General features: G+C 49.3%; 1 protein-coding gene across 1 annotated transcript in view; it reads right to left on the bottom strand.

Annotated features, from left to right (window-relative positions):
• Positions 1–18,666, bottom strand: part of BAIAP2L1 (BAR/IMD domain containing adaptor protein 2 like 1) — an 80,818-nt gene that overhangs the window by 38,300 nt on the left and 23,852 nt on the right. The window contains exons 2-3 of the mRNA XM_062180657.1: positions 15,438–15,513; positions 11,487–11,573 (exon numbers count right to left, since the gene is read on the bottom strand). Of these exons, the coding sequence (XP_062036641.1) occupies positions 11,487–11,573; positions 15,438–15,513 (163 nt within the window). The remainder of the gene's footprint in view (positions 1–11,486; positions 11,574–15,437; positions 15,514–18,666) is intronic.

The following is an 18,666-nucleotide window of genomic DNA, read 5'->3' as shown; positions in this document are numbered from 1 at the left end:
GTCAGGCTGCTGGGGAGCAGTGACCAGCCATGAAGCAGCTGGGTGACCTTGGCAATCACACACTCTCTTTGAACCCAGGTTCCCTAGCTGAGAAAGGGAAGCAGAATTAACAGCACTGCCCCACAGGGCTGTGGCGGCATCACAGGAGTGAGGAATTACGAGGTGCTACAGCAGCCTGGCATACAGCAGGCACTGTGTGAAGGAAGTAGGCAACAAGGTACCCTGAAATCCCCTGTATTTGTGGGAAGGATTTTCATCTCTTTTAAAGTGAGCGTAACCTATAAAGAGATTTTTGACCAAAACCAAGAGCTCTGGCCTAGCAGTTCTCACCCACTCTGGTATTATTTTTTTAATTTTTATCTACACATTAGGAATATATCTGTACTTTTTTCTTGGTGAGTAAATAACGTTTCTTAAATAATACTTCAGAAAGGCCAGCGCCGCAGCTCACTTGGCTAATCCTCGGCCTGCGGCACCGGCACCCCAGGTTCTAGTCCCGGTTGGGGCGCTAGATTCTGTCCCGGTTGTTCTTCTTCCAGCCCAGCTCTCTGCTGTGGCTGGGAAGGCAGTGGAGGATGGCCCAGGTCCTTGGGCCCCTGCATCCACATGGGAGACCAGGAGGAAGCACCTGGCTCTTGGCTTTGGATTGGCGCAGCGCTGGCCATAGTGGCCAGTTGTGGGGTGAACCAACGGAAGGAAGACCTTTCTCTCTGGCTCACTCTCTCTCACTAACTCCGTCAAAAAAAAAAAAAACCTTCAGAATTTTTTTAGTTCTTCATTTAAAGACTAAAGACTGTCCAGTTGAATTCTGAGTATCAACAAGACAAAATTCTAATATGTATGTATATATATGTGTGTGTGTGTATATATATATATATATATATATATATATATATATATATAAAACGAAGTTTCACAATCTATCTACATCCTATCAACAGAAAAGAAAGCCTATGATTTTCTAAGTCCTGTGATGTGAGAAGATGAAATCTGTTTTGTACCCAGTTTAAGAAACCGGCCCAAATAGTGTCATAAAATGAAATAATGGAATAGCCGACTCCAGTGGGACAGAGCCCACACCTATTTAGTGCTGAGCTGTAAGGAATTCAAAGAAGTTTATAAATTCCCCAAAGTCCTGTTATGTCTTGAGAAATAAGAACAATTTTAGTTTTTCTCTGATTTAAAGATGAAGAGAATGATTCAAAGACTCTTTCGGATATTTCTGCCAAAGTATGTTCAGTGACCACCTCTGTTTTCTCTTCCAACCTTTTCAATATTTTCTAAGTTTTAAAAATAAATGTTGTTTGATTTAGGGACAAAACTAGAGTTGACTCCAAACGCAGCTTCCTCTGGAGCGAGCACTGCAAGGTCAGTGTGCTGCCCCGAGTGGAACCACGTGAGACAGAACCTCTGTGTGTGCCGCCAGGGACGGTGGGGGGAGTCACGTGAATTTGACTCTATGACTTTTTATTTTACAATTAAACATGTGGTTTAAGATCTCTTCCCTGGGGCTGGCACTGTGGAGCAGCGGGTTAACGCCCTCACCTGATGCGCCAGCATCCCATATGGGTGCCGGTTCAAGTCCCGGCTGCTCTACTTCCCATCCAGCTCTCTGCTATGGCCTGCGACAGCAGTACAAGATGGCCCCAAGTCCTTGGGCCCCTGCACCCTCGTGGGAGACCCGGAGAAAGCTCCTGGCTCCTGGCTTCAGATTAGGGCAGCTCTGGCCGTTGCGGCCAATTGGGAAGTGAACGTATCTCTGCCTCTCCTCTCTGTTTAACTCTTTCAAATAAATAAATAAATCTTTAAAAAAAAAAAAATCACTTACCTGCCAAATCCCTCCTACAGGGCTCTGGGTTTTGGTTTTCATTTGTCTGTTTCTTCCCACAAAGTTCAGTGGTTAAGGACCTGAGGTTCCTACACCAGCATGGTCACTGGGATCCTGCTAACATCCGCTACCCTTGGACACTGAGACGTGGTAGGAAGAAACCACTTCTTTGGAGAAAAGGACTGCAAATCCACATGATCAGCTACCTTTAAGCAACTGAATGGCACTGAAAACCTTCTGCCTTCCAGCTAAGGGTCTGTAAACGGCCAGTTCATCAGGGCTGTCATTTAGCTCAGTGGCTGAGATGCCGCTTGGGACATCCACATTCCACATGGGATTCAAGTCCCTGCTCTGCTTCCAATACAGCTTCCTGCTAATGCACACCCTGGAAGGCAGCAGGTGATGGCACAAGTATTTGGGCCCTTGCCACCCACGTGGAGACCTGGGTGGAGTTCGGGGCTCCTGACATTCGCCTGATCAGACATTTGCCTGATCCAGTTGCTGTTGCAACTATTTGGGAGTGAGCCAGTGGATCAAAGATCTCTGTTGGCTTGTCTTCCGGAAGAAGATTTTCTTTCAGAAGAAGATCAGCAAATAAACATTCAAAAAAGATGCAACTGAGAAAAAGATTATTCTGGCAAAATTAATTTGAAAGAGACTTCAAAACATGCTTCCAATAATTTGAGATCATTTCATATGAAAATGCTTTTCGTTTTCATTCATTCCAGAATTTCCTTTAAATCATCAATATTTTTTTTTATCACTTTTAAATACAGCTGGAGAAAAGCAATGATACATGTTCTGAATATCCCGTGTAACAGAAGACTCTTCATAAAGGACCTTTTATTTTCATTAAAGAAAGATTGAGTGGTGTAGCAGGTTGACCTGCCACACTGGCATCCATACGGGTGCCAGTTTGAGGCCCGGCTGCTCCTTCCAATCCAGTTCCCTACTAATGTGCCTGGGAAAGCAGCAGAGGATGGCACAAATGTTTGGTCTCCCGTCACCCATGTGGGAAACCTGGAAAAAGCTCCTGGCTTTGGCCTGGCCCAGTCCTGGTTATTGTGGCCATCTGGGGAGTGAACCAGCGGATGAAGGATCTCTCTGTATAACTCTGCCTTTCAAAAAAATAAATAAAACAAAGGAAAAAATTATCACGAATCAAGTTCTTGGTGGGGGTGAAAGGTATGCCTGGCAAATTTATAGATGATTTATACCTATCATTCTTCCTTAAGTTTTAGATAATTAGAAAACCTTGTAAACGGCGTATTTTACGTGTCTCTCACGTCTCTACAAGAAGTGAACTGTATTATCAGTGAAGTGTCCCCAGTATTTGACATTTTTCCATTTTTTTGTGACTTTCTTTACTTTTTTATTTATTTGACAGGTAGAGTTATAGACAGTGAGAGAGAGACAGAGAAAGGTCTTCCTTCCATTGGTTCACTCCCCCAAATGGCTGTTACAGCCTGCGCGCTGCGCCGATCCAAAGCCAGGAGTCCAGACAGCTGGACTGGAAGAGGAGCAACTGGGATTGGAACCCGGCTCCCATATGGGAAGCCAGCGCTGCAGGCGGAGGACTGAGTGAGCCACGGCGCCAGCCCTGGTGACTTTCAACGGCAAAACTTTGTTTTTTAAAGATTTACTTTATTGATTTGAAATGCAGAGTTATAGACAGAGAGCAGGAGAGACAGATCTTCCATCTACTGGTTCACTCCCCAGATGGCTGAGCTCAGCCAAGCCAAAGCCAGGAGCTTCATATATGTGTCCCCATTGAGTGCAGGGGTCTAAGTACTTGAGCCATCTTCTGCTGCTTTCCTAGGTGCATTAGCAGGGAGCTGCATCAGAAGTGGAGCAGTTCCTATATGGGATGTCAGCGCTACAGGCGGCAGCTTAACCCACTATGCTGCATCAGCTCTCAATGCCAAAACTTTTATACTGTGCCTAGATGAAAGACAGCAACACATCCACCATAAAATAGAACTAAAAGACAGTCGACCCCTTATAGAAAGAATCCTTCATGAATGACAAGAGATACAGTGACAGCATCCGCAGGATTAGGTCAAGAACACACACCACAATTACTGTATAAATGACAAAATAAAAGAAACCTTTAAAGCCAGTTTGCAAACTCTAACAAAAACAAAAATAACTGAGTGAAAATGGGCAAAGCAGCTGAAGAGACATTTTTCCGAAGATGACTGGCAGATGACAAGTAAGAATACGAAAAGATGTTGTTCGACATCATTAGTCATTAGGGAAATGCGAATGAAAACCGAGTGAGACATTACTTCACACTCACCAGGACGGCTACGACAGAGAAGAAAGCAAACCCCAAATGGACGACAACAAGTACGGACAAGAATGTGGGGAAACCAGAGCTTCAAACTGTGCTGGCGGGAAGGGAATATGGTGCAGCCAGGCCGAAAACAGTCTGGCAGTTCTTCAAAGGGCTCAATTTAAAGTCATCACACAGGCAGCAGAACCACTCCGGAGGGCGTATCCAAGCGAGGGAAAACTGCATATGTACACACACGCCCACAGCAACATCTATTTTTAATAGATGGAAAGGTGGAAACCACCCAAATATCCTGCAGCTGATAGGTGCGTGAGCAAAATGCTGCCTATCTATGACGCATTAGTCACCCTAAGAGGAAATGGAATATTGATACAGAGGACATAAATGAAATGTGAAATCCCTACACCAAGCGCACGGCACCGTATAGTGTATGATCCTATATATGAGCATAACCAAACCTACAGAAAGAACACTAACTGGCACTGGCACTGGGCACTGGGCACAGTGGGTTAAGCCGTTGCTCGGAGTGTCCGTGTCTCATACTGGAGTGCCTGGTGTTAAGTCCCAGCTGCTCCACTTTCTCCATCCAGCTTCCTGCTAATGTGACTGGGAAGGTGGCAGAGGACGCCTCAAGTGCTTGACTGGACTCGTCACACACGTGGGAGACCTGGATGGAGTTCTGGGCTTCTGGCTTCGGCCTGGCTCGGGCTCAGCCCCAGCGGCTGAAGGCATTTGAGGAGTGAACCAGTGGATGGATGATCTCTTGATCTCTTTCTCTCCCTGTCACTCTTTCAAAGAAAAACATTTTTACAGAGAGTGTATTGATCATTGCACACAGCTGGGGTGGGGTTAAGTAAGAAGTGACAGCTGATGGGTACAGGGGTTGATGAGAACATTCTAACTTTGTGGCAGTAAATGTACAACATCATGAATGCACTAAGCATTGAACTTTACAATTTAAACTGGTGAATTTTATTGTGAATTGTAATTTGTTATAAAAATGTTAAAATAAAAACTTAAAGGGACTTTTTAAAGAAGATTTATTTTTTTATGAGTTACGGAGAGAGGTAAAGACAGAGAGAGAGGTCTTCCACCTACTGGTTCACTCCACCAAATGGCCATAACGGCCAGAGCTGAGCCAATGCAAAGCCATGAACTTCTTCCAGGTCTCCTACATGGGTGCAGGGGCCCAAGGGCCTGGGCCATCCTCCACTGCTTTCCCAGGTGCATTAGCAGGGAGCTGGGTAGAACAGCTGGGACTTGAAATGGTGCCCATATGGGATGCGGGCACTGCAGGCCATAGCTTTAACCCACTGCACCACAGCACTGCCCCCGAAAATAACTCCCAGGTACCATTTATGAGGGCTGGCATTATGGCACAACAGACTAAGGTGCTGCCTGTGCAGCTGGCATCCCACACGCTGAGTGCCAGTTCACATCCCACCTGCTCCGCCTCTGACCCAGCTTCCGGCCGATATGCCTAGGAAGGCAGCGGGTGATGGCCCCAGTACCTGGGCCCCTGCCACCCACACGGGGGACCAGGATGGAGTTTCAGCTTGGCCCACCTCTGGTCATTTAGGGGAGAACCAGCAGATGGAAGATTTCTCTGTCACTCTGCCTTTGCAAATAAATCCTTAAAATTTTTTTAACAGGACAAAAAAAAGCACACAATTAAAAAAAAAAAGGCTTCTAAAATGAAAAATACAAAGTAGTGCTGACAGAAATGAAGCCAACTAAATAAAAGGACACAGCCACCACCATGGTATTGAATAGTCAACGCTGTCAAGACGTCAGCTCTCTGTAAGCTCATCTGTGAAGTCAATGGTCCCTGGTGAAAATCCCCAGAGATGTCTTTCAGCAAACTGACCGCTGACTCTAAAATACGTGGAAAGTCAAAAGCCTCAGGAAGGCCGGGACAGTCTTGACCAGGACCAAGGCCAGAGGACTGCTCCTTCCAGCTACCGCAACACGGAGACCACAGAAGGTAGAATGCTAGAAGCTGGCTGTGAGGGTGTGAAACGCATTTGATAGCTGTCCTGTTTTTGGACACCACAGCTCCTGAACCCCTCGGAACCTCACTCCCCAAGGCGAGGACGTCTTTCTGTATAACGAGTGCGTGCCTCAGGATAGGGGCTGGCTGCCTGTGGACCAGAAGGTTCAGCCCCGTCCCCACTAGGGGAGGCCAGTAATATAATCTGTCACGCCCAACAGGCACGCTTCGCAGAACCTAAAAAGATGTGGTGTGCGGAGAGCCTGGAACACAAGAGGCTCCTGGAGGGTGGCACCCGGAGTGGGGCTCCTGGCTCCTTCCCACACAACCATGCCCCGTGTAGCTCTTCCTGTGTGTCCTCGTAACATCCTAACAAACCCACACATGTCAGAAGTGTTTCCCCGAGTTCCTGGGCCGCGCTAGCCAATCAGTGAAGCCCGAGGAGGGGGGAAGGGAACCCTGATACAACCCCTTGGACAGGAGTACAGGTGACAACCTCTTCGGCTGGCGTCTGAAGAAGGGGCCATCTGGGACCGGGTCCTCTCCTCGGGGGACCGTCTGCTGCTCCAGGCTCTGAGAACTGAGTGGAAGCGGAGGACTCCAGCCGCTGCCACGGGAGGACGCTTACGTGGGTGTGGGAATCTGCCACGCACTTAGGAGAGAAACCGAGGCTCCTCCTCAGACTCTGACGGACGGAGAGGCAGAGAGGACCACGATGATTCGCTCAGGCACGGAGAGAGGCTCACTCGGGAGGTCACGAGGCCGTGGCAAGCACTGCTGAAACCACTCTTGACAAATGTGTTCCAAGTAAGAACTCTCGTTCTCTAGGTCCTTCTAATGCCTCACAGCACGCTACATAAATGTCGGTGTTACCAGTTCTTCACTTCCCCACACAAACAGTAAATGCTGCTGGCAACATTTTTATGAGTTGCGGAACAATAGCCAATTTTTCTACGGAATATCAAGATGATGGCATGGTTTCAACCCACACAGCCATCTTTACGGTCCCATTACTGTGCAGAACTGGGACAGCCTGTATTCAGTACTAAGGAGCTAAGTGTACCATGGGAGGAGTAACAGAGTGATCACAAAGATGGAAGGAAGAAAATAAAGGTAACAGGAGTGGTTAGTGAAACGGGGAACGAAGATACAATGGGCAGAACCGAGGAACCGGCTCACGAATCAAGGAAGGAAACGGATGCTCCTACAGAGCTGGACTGTCCACTTCATGGCAAGGTCAGCGAGGAAAACTGGCGCTGCTTTGCTGAGTCCTCCAATGTTGGGAGTCTGTGAAGTGGCGGCGGAGAAGCCTCCTCACAGCCTCGCCTGGGCGGGAAGCCACGGGCACCTGGCCTCATTTCACCTCCGACAACCTGCAGGGTGTGGCCAGCCCACTCAGCCAGGGGAAGTGCTGCCCAAGGTCACAGCACAAGTTGACAGCAGCAACATAACACTGAGCACCTTGGTGCCAGGCAGTAGGGGAAGTAAAATGTGGCCTGGCCTCACCATCCTCGGTCCCAGGATCCTTCCTGGGTTCCAGCTGGGCAGGGCGAGCTCTGAGGCCCAGGTGGCACAGACGCCCCTGCCACACCAACCCTGGCTCTGTCCTGCTTGGCTCTGAGGAACACTGCCAGGGACCCACGACCCAACGCAGCTGTCTGTAGAGGCCATCACCAAGAGTTCCCTCAGGGCCTAGCAACGCCCCCACAAGGCAATGCTGTGCCCTGAAGATCACAGGGTAAAATTCCACTCAGGGGTGGCCGCAGAAGAAACAAGAGGTAGAGAAGACACCTGGCAGCAGTGGACACCTCACAAGACCCGCGTAAGCACAAAGGCTGAGTGGACGCGGCCCCTCCCTGACTTCCAGTAACACTGGCATTCACGGCCAGGACCCAGGTGAAAGCACCCCTTCCCCGGGGCCTGCTGACCGCCATCACCACACCGCTGGCCCTGCTTTGACACCGACTATGACCTTCCATCCCCTTCCTGACAAGACCCCCACGGGGGGAGTCCCGTGTTCTTCCTCTCCTGTGACCCCTTCCGTGTTCTTGCACAGCCTGGCGAATATACTAAAGGGAATGAAGTTCACACTTTATCAGTGAATTCCGTGTGAACAGTAGTCGGTTAAGCTGTTGTAAAAATGTTAAAGAATTAATTTTCAGGTTCTAGAGGATCACAGAGACTTTTCTTTCTCCAGAGAAACGACACAGAGTTTGAAGTGTCCACCTGTTTCCAGAATCACGCACCAGCCCACACGGGAGAAAACACGCTCCAAGCAGACACACATGAAAAATGCAGAGGCCCCTGTGCACGCTGCGGACAGCTGCAGAGGACATCTGTGGAGGCCCTTCCCTGCACTGGAAGTTGCTGCAACCCAACGCCACAGCCGCCGATGCGGGGGCCGTCCTCGGGCCAGGTCCCGGCAGCTGCGCCCTCTCCTCCCCCGCATTCTTCGGCTGATCGTGCCAGAGACGCCTTCCTGGCAGCTGGGGCCCGGCCATGTGATCTAAATGGGGCCAGGGGACACGAGGGACTGTGTGCTAGGGCTCTGGGCAAAGGCTTCCTCCTTTGTAAACGGGCACATCTAGGAAGACAACGCCTTTGGGAACAGGAAGAAAGATGTGATCACTAAGTCGGCAGCTGCTCTGGAACCAGGAGGAAATGAAAAGAAGCAGAAAAAAGGAACTTGGGTGCTTAGTGAGGATTAACTACCTGGGAACTCCCTGCTCCCGGCCTAACAAGGAATAGCAAGCATGCAGAGAGCTTAACTCAGTATTAGTCAAGTACTATGCTACTTTTGGGCAGAAGCATCCTGAATTGCTCACATAGCAATGTGAACATAGCAATGGATAATGCAACACAGGACGGGTATCTGAATGCAAACACTGCGGGGTGGGCGCTTGGCCGAGCGATTAAGACCCTGTCTGGGACACCCACATCCATATGGCAGTGCCTGGGTTTGAGTCCGGCTCTGCTCCTGATTCCAGCTTCCTGCCAAGTGTGTACCCTGTGAGGCAACAGGCAATGGCTCAAGGACTTGGGTCCCTGCCACCCATGTGGGAGATTCACACTGAGTTCCAGGCTCCTGGCTTCAGTCTGGCCAATTGTGGGCATTTGGGGAGTGAACTAGGGAGTGGGAATTTCTACCTGCTAAGTAAATAAATTAAATGGAAATATCTAAAGCTAAACATAGGCAACAGTTCTGCTGCACCCTTACTAACAGAAGCCAACTGCAAGACCTGTGAACATTTTGAAACATACATACATACACACAGTAATATCTGTTCAGTTTTATACAAAATTAATAATGTAGGTACGTTTTATAACTAAGTTACAGACACCACTATCAAGAGGCAGTAACTATGCCTTGGAAAATGAGAATGGTACAATCTACCTTTATCATTTTTTTTCCTCCTATGAATTGTCCACTACTCTACTACAGAGGGACTAACAGACACAGGTGTTATTTTACAGACTTATTTATTTGAAAGGCAGAGCAACAGAGAAGGAGAGGAAGAGACAGAATCTTCCATCTCCCGGTTTACTCCCCAGAGACCGCAATAGCCAGGCTCAAGTTAGGAGCCAGGGAACTCCACCCAGGTCTCCCACGTGGGTGCAGGGGCTCAAGCACGTGGCTCATTTCCGCTGTTTTCCCAGGAGCATGAGCAGGGAGCTGGATCAGAAGTGGAGCAGCTGGGACTCACACCAGCGCTCCGATATGGAACGCTGACTTCGCAAGCAGCAGCTTGATCTGCTGTGCCACAATGCCAGCCCTGCAAGGTGTTATTTTAGTCTAAAAGTTTAGCAGCAAAGTAAAAACTAGGGAAATCAAAGAAGTATACATAGGCCTACAAAAGCAAGCCTTACTGAGGTAGCGTTTTATCACCGACTAGCGGTAGAAGAAAACATCAGTAACTGTGAGATCGTGAATAGACGTGAAGGGAGGACTCAGAGAAACCCAAAGTAGAAGTCGCTCCCATTCACTCTGAACACTAACGGCACCCACACGGGGGCTTCCCAGAGTAACACAGTCAGCTCACCAGGGAGTTTTAAGCTTCTGTTTAGGACAACACCGTTGCCATGGAAACACCTGACTCAACTTCGTGGACTCACAGCTGAATAAAGCAAGGTGTGGAACAGAGTCTTATTTAAACAGCGGCAAACCCCATAAAACACGGAGAAGGCAACTGGACATCGGTGAATCAGCACCATATGTTTTAATGGAAGGAGCACATTTTTCCCCCGATCCTGACACAAATAGATTGTTTCTTTTTAATGTCGTCCTATTTTGGGAACCCTATGATCATCGCGACTCCTCCCCCCAGGCCCTAAGGTTTGCTATCTGCTCTATCAAGAAGGCAGTCTGTGCTACTTTCAACGGATTGAGCTTGCAACACAGCTCACCAGGTCACACACTGAGCACAAGGCAGGGTTTCCAAACTCTCCGTGCGTGCAGCTGATTTGATTACAAGGGAGGACTGCCCTTCTCACTGCAGAGTAACTTCAGGCACACGCTCTGCCTCTGGTCAGTACAGAGCTGTCAGAGACCACGAATGAGAGCCCCGCCCCGCCCAGTCCTGAGACGCCTCAAGGCAAGTGGACCTGAAACGGTGAGAATTACCGGAACCTCCACGTGGTGATGGTGATACGTGCTTCTCCTCCACCTCCCCTCCCCACCTCTTAACAGAAGAGCGCACTTTAAACACAGCTCTACCGGCTCCTTGCTCTGGCTCTCTGAGCCTTTCACATTACGCCAGCAGTTTTACCCTTCGTCCATGTTCGTGAACATATTCCGAAGCTGCACAGACGAGGGCTGGCTTGTGGACTCTGCCCTCCCCAGAGTGGCAGCAGAGAAGTGGCTCTGTAAACAGAAACCAGTCCTCTGCTGCCAGTGCTGCCCAGGGTGTGGCTGCCCCTGCTCCTGTTCCCGCACAGGAGAACGATTCATACCAGCAAAACCGGAAAAATCACAACCGAAGGCAACTGTGGACGCGGCGAGAGCCAAGAGGGAAACGTGAAGGAGCTGGGTTTTCCACCAGGTGAGTCACGGGAGCAACTCGTGCCATGGGCTGCAGGCCTCACTCCCCCCACCCCTGGTCATGAGTGTAGGTCAAGGCTCCCTGGGGCTCCAGGGACCAGAGGCGATGGGCAAAAGGCAGAGGTCGGAGTTCCTAGAAGAGCCAAGAGGCCAAGTCTGGAAGGCCCCTGGCCTGCCCTCCGACGAAGCCTCCGTGGACACAGACCATTGGGAACTCAAACCACAGAGTGCTGGGCTTGCTCTCCTTTCCATCCTGGACCGGGGCCACCGCAGGCATTCTCATCAGGGTTCGTGGGTAACAGTTGGGGTTCTGCATAACAGAAGGTCAGCTCACCCAGCTCAGTCGACACGGGGGACCCAGTGGCAATCTCACCGATCTTGGCCACTCCATCGTAGTAGGCTTTTCCCGCCAGGATCATAGCTGGATGGGAAAGGCAACACAAAATCAACACTTCAACAGGGACAGGAGGAAGTGACGTGGAGTTTTTTTTTTTTTCGAAACATCCCTCAATCCCTTCTGGCTGCAGGAAGCCTTGGGCTGCGGCAGGCGTGGCTCTCAGAAAGCGGCACTTGTGCCACCCACAGGATAGCCCATGGATTCTCGCCGCAGACCAGCGACGGGGACTCTTCCAGCAGCAGGTGCCGCGCCCAGAAGGCATCGCGGTCTCCTGAGGCCAGCTCCAGAGGGAACATGCCCCCAGCCCGCAATCAGGCTGGGAACTCAGCCACCCGTGCAGCCCACTACTCAGGGGGACGCGGTCCAGGGACCCGGGCCTGTGACAGCATTCTACCCTCTCTACTGCGATTCTGAATCACAAGCAACCAAACAGATCTGTGGCTAGGAAAATCTTATGATATTTGAAATAAAATTATTCTTCAAAAAAATAGAATTTTCTGAAATAACCAAATGCTCTACTTTTCCCCCCCTTTTTGGTGTAGATTAGGAAATATCTGTTTTTGCTATATGAGTTCCAATTATTTTAAAGATAGTATTTCCCCCTTTACCCGATTCTGAAGACTAAACCACCATCACGCGCCCTGCTTTTCGAACCAACGCCGCTCACCTATAGAACACCCTGCAGGGGAAGCCCAGAGCGGACAGGAGACCACTGGCCTCTTCCGCTTTACCACAAGCTCGGTTTGAGGACATCACTGGAAATGGACAAGCCAGCTTTTCTACAAGACCTGGCCTGGTCCATGTGATTTTGGAGAAAATAATTCATTTTTTTTTTTACTCAAAGATTGGATTCACAAGTAGCAATCAGTTTTTCCCATAGCTCTGGAGACCACTGCTTGTGGAGACTAAGAGCTCCTTGTCCAGCCCCTTCCTTTCACTGGCAGGAAAACCACAGGCCACCCCAGCTGTTTTTGCCTCAGTTTATAAGGGGCATTGTTTTTAAAGGTGGATTTTAAAAAACAAGCACTGGGGGAAGGGGCACAGAATTGACCCACGTACAGACTCAGCTCAAGGTACTGTAGGTCCAAAGTCATGTTTGTATGGCAGGTTATTTTGGGACTTATTACAGAGTTTAAAAGAATTATAAAAGGCACAGCTTTTACTAAACGTGCATACACGAAAAGGGAACACAACATTCTGCTGCGCTGCTCTAAGACCAAGGGTAACCCGAAGAATGACCGTAGAAAGAACAGCACCTTATGCAGACTTTTCAAGTCACTGCTCGGCTAACCTATCCATCAGCCCCTCTCGCTAAGGGGGCAGACTGGACACTCTTTGGGACGTGCCAAGGTCGGCGGTGAGTCAGCTAAGGCACTGCACTTCCTTGGCTTTAAATCATGGTGCTTATTGACTCTGGTCTGAGCTACAGCTGAACGAAAGGTGACTCCAGCTAAAAACAAGGTGTGCAGCCAGCCAGTACACTGTCAAGTTAACAGATGTAATATTTTAGGACCAAGATTTTAAACTGCAAAGCACTGATAAGCGGAGGAGCAAACTAGTGGGAGAATGGCATGTAAGATTACACAACATTTGAACAGAATGTTTGGTTTGCCTCCACACATTAAATTGAAATTTTTCATTAACTGTTGACCTGCATTTAAAACCACGCAATACCCTTCGGTCCTATAAAACATCTTTGCTTTTGTGATAAAGTAGATTCATTTTCTATCATTTATTGTTTTAAGGAATCAATCCTATTTTTTCTGTTTTCATGGTCAACACTTTCGTCAATCCAGTTTCTTCTACCTCCTTCAGCCAGGTAACTTCCTCACGAGATGGTTTCACTGGGCTCCTCTGCTCAAGAGCCCCTGACGGCCCCCACTGCCCACAGGTGAGCCGCTGCACCCCAGGCTCACGCAGAGCTTTACTCATGGGCCTCTGATGAATCACGGCTCCTGGGTTCCCGCCTGGGTGGCCCCTAACCACATCAAAGTGTGGTCTGGCCATGTGACTTGCTTCGGCCAATGAGGCGTCAGCAAGCATGACTCCCACAGGGGCTCGATAGCTCTTGGGACCCCTCTGCTACTGAGTGAGGACCCAGTCTGGCCTCCCTGAAGAGAGGAGGCTGCTTGTGGAGACAAGGCCTCTCACCCAGGCCAGATGCCAGAGGGGATCCTAAGGCTCGGCTTGGACGCTCCACAGGTAGCAGTGTGTGCCTGCTGAAGTCTGCGTCAGTAGCTCAGTCCTGCAGGGCCTCCTGGCCTCTCGGGCCCACACCAACCATCACTGCTCAGACTGCTGTGAGGCTGGTCTATGCAGCGCACACACTGCCCTATAACCTAACTGCTGAGTACACGGCTGGCTTCCCCAACTGTACTCCCGGTCCTTACCAAGGACTTCACCAACTCGTCTAAGTTCCTCACAATGACTTTGGAAAGGCACATCCAGAGGAGCTATGAATTCTGGGAATACGGACTGAAGTAGAGTACCATCTCCAGGAGGTGTTAGTGATAAGAACCCTTGGTGGGGAAGCCTCATCAGCAGGCCAGGCTGTGGGAGTGGACGGACTCACTTGTAAAACTTGGCCTCAGAGAGGGAGTGCATTCTAGAAGGGGGGAAAGTCGCTGCAGGTCACAGTGATCTCCTTCACAGGGACATCGGAAGCGATGAGTCTGTGCCTTGTGATGAAGATAATACTGAGTACTTAAGATGTCAGCAAAGGAGAGTCGGCGACGCCAGGCCCCTGCTCCCTGGAGGAGGGAAGGCGCCTGCACGGGCGCTGCTCCTGCTGCAGGGGAAGCAGAAGAACCTGGAGCGGCTGCCCTTCCTGATGCGGACAGCAAGCACAAGGCACAGAGACGCAGAGCAAGGCAGCAGGCTGTCCCCGGTCCCAGTGACGACAGCAGTGCTGCTGGCACCCAGAGCCCAGCCTGTGCACCCTTTCCCCGGGTCACAGGTTCACTGTAAAAATAGCGATCGGGAGCAACCAAAGGCAGGGTGTGGTGAGAGGGAGGACCCGGAGGCAAGGCAAAGACCCCAGACCTGATCGGAAGCCTTCGAGTCTTAAACCGCTGGGAACTAAATTTTCTAGTTACGTCACTTGCAGGTCTTTGTGAACCAGGGAAGAGGGTGACGCTGGGGTCTGAGTATTTCGGGTGGGGTGGTATACTTGCTACACAAGGAGAATTTTCTTGGCCATGTTACAGTCTGGCGGCTGTTAGCATCTGAAGTTTCCCAGGCGATCACTGACACATTTTCACATTTGCCCTTCAGCCGGGAGACACATGTGCAGGTGCCCATCAACAGCCTCACTGGAAATGTCTTAAAATTAGTCAACAACTTTGGTTCACGAAAGGAGGCAAACACCAACACCTGAACGGTTCTAAATGAAGTACTCAGGTTGAAATGAGCATGCAAGTCCAGCCTTTAGCTCAGACATTTTCCCATTCCGGCTAAACATTTCCCAAAGTGACCATCATCCAAGGGCAAGAGATTCTGCTACACAAATAAAAGAATGACTTCCAGTGTGGCAAGACACTAACCAATGATGGTAAGTGCGTATGTTACATATGCCATCAGTTCACAAACAATTTGGTTTAAAAAGCACAAAACACACTTATGGCAACGCTGTCAAAGATTGAACTGGGTCAAAAACAGTAACTTGGCAGTTAAAATACATCATCTGTGAGCTTCACTGTCACTCACTGACTCATTCCAAATACACTAATATCATATGTACTATCATTACAAAGTTCCGTGGGTTAATTTCTATTACATGAAGATACTTAAGTACTCAATATTAATTTTCTAAAGATGTCAAGCAAATATTTACTGAATGGCTTTTTTGTCCTTTATACTGAAAATTAAAAAAAAAAAAAAAAGACTTACCACTAACAGCTTTCTCGTAATTTTTTCCTAGGTTTATTAAATTGCGTAGCCCAGGATTGAACTGCTCCATAACATTCTGAGAAACAAACAGACAAAACAAAGCAATTAATAAAATATACAGTAGACTGAACAAACTCTATATTTAGTCACTAAGTGGCCAAGGCTAGCTCTGTTAGCTAACAAAACAGTGACGGAGTAACAGAGGACTTAAAAATCACGTGAGGCATCCATTGCCTTACCCCAGGAACAGGTGCCTGCAGTCCTGGTACTCTCCCAGCTGCCCACGGCCAAGGACAACCTACTGTAAATGGGGCCAGCAGCAGACATTCAGGTCTCTGTCACAGCCCACAGGGACCATGGGCCCTGGGGTTAAGAGGATGATTAGTGGTTGTCATGCTAGTGTTAGGAAACAAGTGCACGATAAGCTACCTGTGTACTTAATTTATGATTAAGGGCAATGTTTTAGCTAATAAGCCTACAGAAATTCCCAAGAGATTTTGTTTTTACTCTGATTACTGGGGGAGGGTGTGCGGAGTGGGTATTACAGATGGCCTTGGAAACAGGCCCACCTTCAATCTTTCAAGGTGGTCACTGCATTTGTTTCTAGCAGCTGGTTTACTCGCTAAGGACTTGTGGTAAGCCCTGTGCACACGGTCCCCTACACCCCGCCACTCCCTCCCTGGATTTCATGAGGTGGTTACCCATGGTTCTCATCTTTAAAGGTGCCATTCTCTAGAAAGTCACAGACAAGTGTTATGCCAATTTTAAGATGTGCAATTATTTAGAATGTTGGTTTAAGGGTAAAGTATGCTGCATCTGAAGTACAGGAAACAAATTTTTCCCACGGTGCTGACCATGAACAAAGAGCTCAGGTCTCCTGATCCCCACCTCCCGAGATGCGCACTCTTTGTGGATGACCATGTGATAAAAAGAAAGAAAAGGCACTCGGCTTTCACAGGAGGCAGACAAGGCTTCTCAGGGTGAAGCAGGAGTAGGGAGAGAGCAGGACTAACAACGGCTTAAGGCTGAAACAGGCACAGGTCTTTCTGCCAAGACCGCTTTCAACCAAGCTGTTGCACTGCCGTAGTTCTGAATGCTCTCAGCTCCTCAGTTTTGGGCAGTAAAGGTCGGTTTCTTGCTAGTGTGTGAGGCTCACCTCTCTACCACCTCGTTTCCCCTCCCCCCATCCTTACATGACAAATCCCAATTTTCTGGTAAATCAGTAGTGTCTGTTGTGACCCTGTAAATACTGGTTACTTCAATACAAGGCACGGACTAAGGGTCACGTTTCCTTTCTCCTGGGGTCAGCAACCATCCCTGCAGCCCGCGCTGGTGTAGCTTCTATGCAGCTGACGTTTCCCCCACACTCCCTCACAGCCAGCAGAGGCCCATCAATATTTGTCAAATGACACAACTGTCAGCCCCCAGAACCTCCTCCAAGGACTGTGTGTCCTCTTCCTCGGTGTGGCCCAACTGTGCCTGGACCTGCCAGGCTCCTGCCTTCGCACATCCCTGTCTGGTCACCCATGTCACAGCCCTCAGTCGGCCCCGCTTCTCTCTCTCCTTTCTTTCTGCTGAGAACCATTCTCCAAAAACGGTCCAAGAGAGGATGCACGAGAGGTAAACGGAGTCCTCGTATGTCTGAAGTTATTTTTACCTTGGCATTTACTTGGTATTTTGCTGAGTGAGGTGTAATAGATTGAAATTATTTCCCTTAGATTTTTTGAGATACTGCTCCACTTGTCTTTGGCACTCAGCTTTGCTCCTGAGAAGTCAGCTGTCATTTCTCTCGGGATTTTTTTTTTTATAGTTTATTTTGGGAAGGCTTCCCTTTGTCCCTGCGTTCTGAAATCTCCTAATGCTGTCTCAGTGTGGGCAGTTTTTAATTTATATTACTGGACACTGAGTGCACCCCAGCCATGCGGAAAATTAAGTCCTTTGGGTCTGGACAACATCCTTATACCCTGCGTCTTCATTCTTCCTGGAACTCTGATGGGGATTTTACACATCCGGGATTTATTCTCTAGTCTCCTTCTTCCTAAGTCTTTTTACTGTTTGTCTTGGATAGATATCCTTAGCTTTACATTCCAACTTTTCTATTTTTTAAGCTTTTGATATATTTTTAATTTCTAAGGACACTTTTTTTAAAAGATTTATTTTTTATTTCTTTGAAAGAGTTAGAGAGAGAGGTAGAGACAGAGACAGAGAGAGAGAGAGAGGTCTTCCATCCGCTGGTTCCCTCCCCAAGATGGCCACAACAGCTGGAGCTGGGCCGATCTGAAGCCAGGAGCCAGGAGCTTCTTCCAGGTCTCCCATGTGGGTGCAGGGGCTCAAGGACTTGGGCCATCTTCTACTGCTTTCCCAGGCCACAGCAGAGAGCTGTATCAGAAGAGGAGCAGCCAGGACTAGAAACGGCACCCATATAGGATGCTGGCGCTTCAGGCCAGGGCTTTAGCCCGCTGCACTACAGTGCCGGCCCCAAACACTTTCGCGTTTCTTCATTTTTAGAAGTGCCCTTCTGTCCCCGTTTTATGAATGCAATGTCTTTCTTTTATCCGAGTTGTGGTTTTTCTGTTTTATCCCAGTTCCCCACTGCACCTCCTGTTCCTCCTTCTCACCGCTAGGCTTCCCTCTGCCTGCAGTGTTGAAGGCTTTCCTTAGACGTCCAGTGATCCTGGCTAGCAGCACAGCCCTGAGACGCTGCCTGGAAGCGGTGGCTGTGGGACAGGGTGGCCGCTGGCTTCACTCGGAAGCTGAGGAAGACCGGTCACATACACATACAACAGCTGGGGCCACTGGGGTCCTCCACAGAAGTTTCTCTGATTTCCCGTCACTGCCTGGGGGGAGGGACAGCTTTCCCAGTCAGGAGTGGGGCTGGGAACCCCACAGTGAAAAGAGCTGAATGAATTCCTTTGTTTCCACCCCTCCACTCAGCTGGTGCTTCCCAGGCCATTGCTCCTCTGACTCAACCAGTCCGCGACTGAGAATCCCAGCCAGCAAAAGAGGGAGAGGCAGGTGGCGGTGGCAGGGGCAGCGGAGGGAACTGGAGTCCCAGCACCTCACATACCCGCCTCCTGCTCCAGCCCCATGCACCCGGGGTCCCCACCTTTGGTGGGCCTGGCCCTCAGCTTCCGGGGCTTCCTGGAGAGAATGGCCCCGTGCTCATCAGTTCTCCAGGTCCTCTGGGGCCAACTAACACTCCTCTATTTTCTATTACCCAACATTTCTC

The sequence above is a fragment of the Lepus europaeus genome, chromosome 21 (assembly GCF_033115175.1).
Source record: "Lepus europaeus isolate LE1 chromosome 21, mLepTim1.pri, whole genome shotgun sequence".
In the NCBI taxonomy this organism is placed as follows: domain Eukaryota; kingdom Metazoa; phylum Chordata; class Mammalia; order Lagomorpha; family Leporidae; genus Lepus; species Lepus europaeus.
Note: the sequence above shows the minus strand (reverse complement) of the source record. Positions and strands in the feature narration are given on the sequence as shown.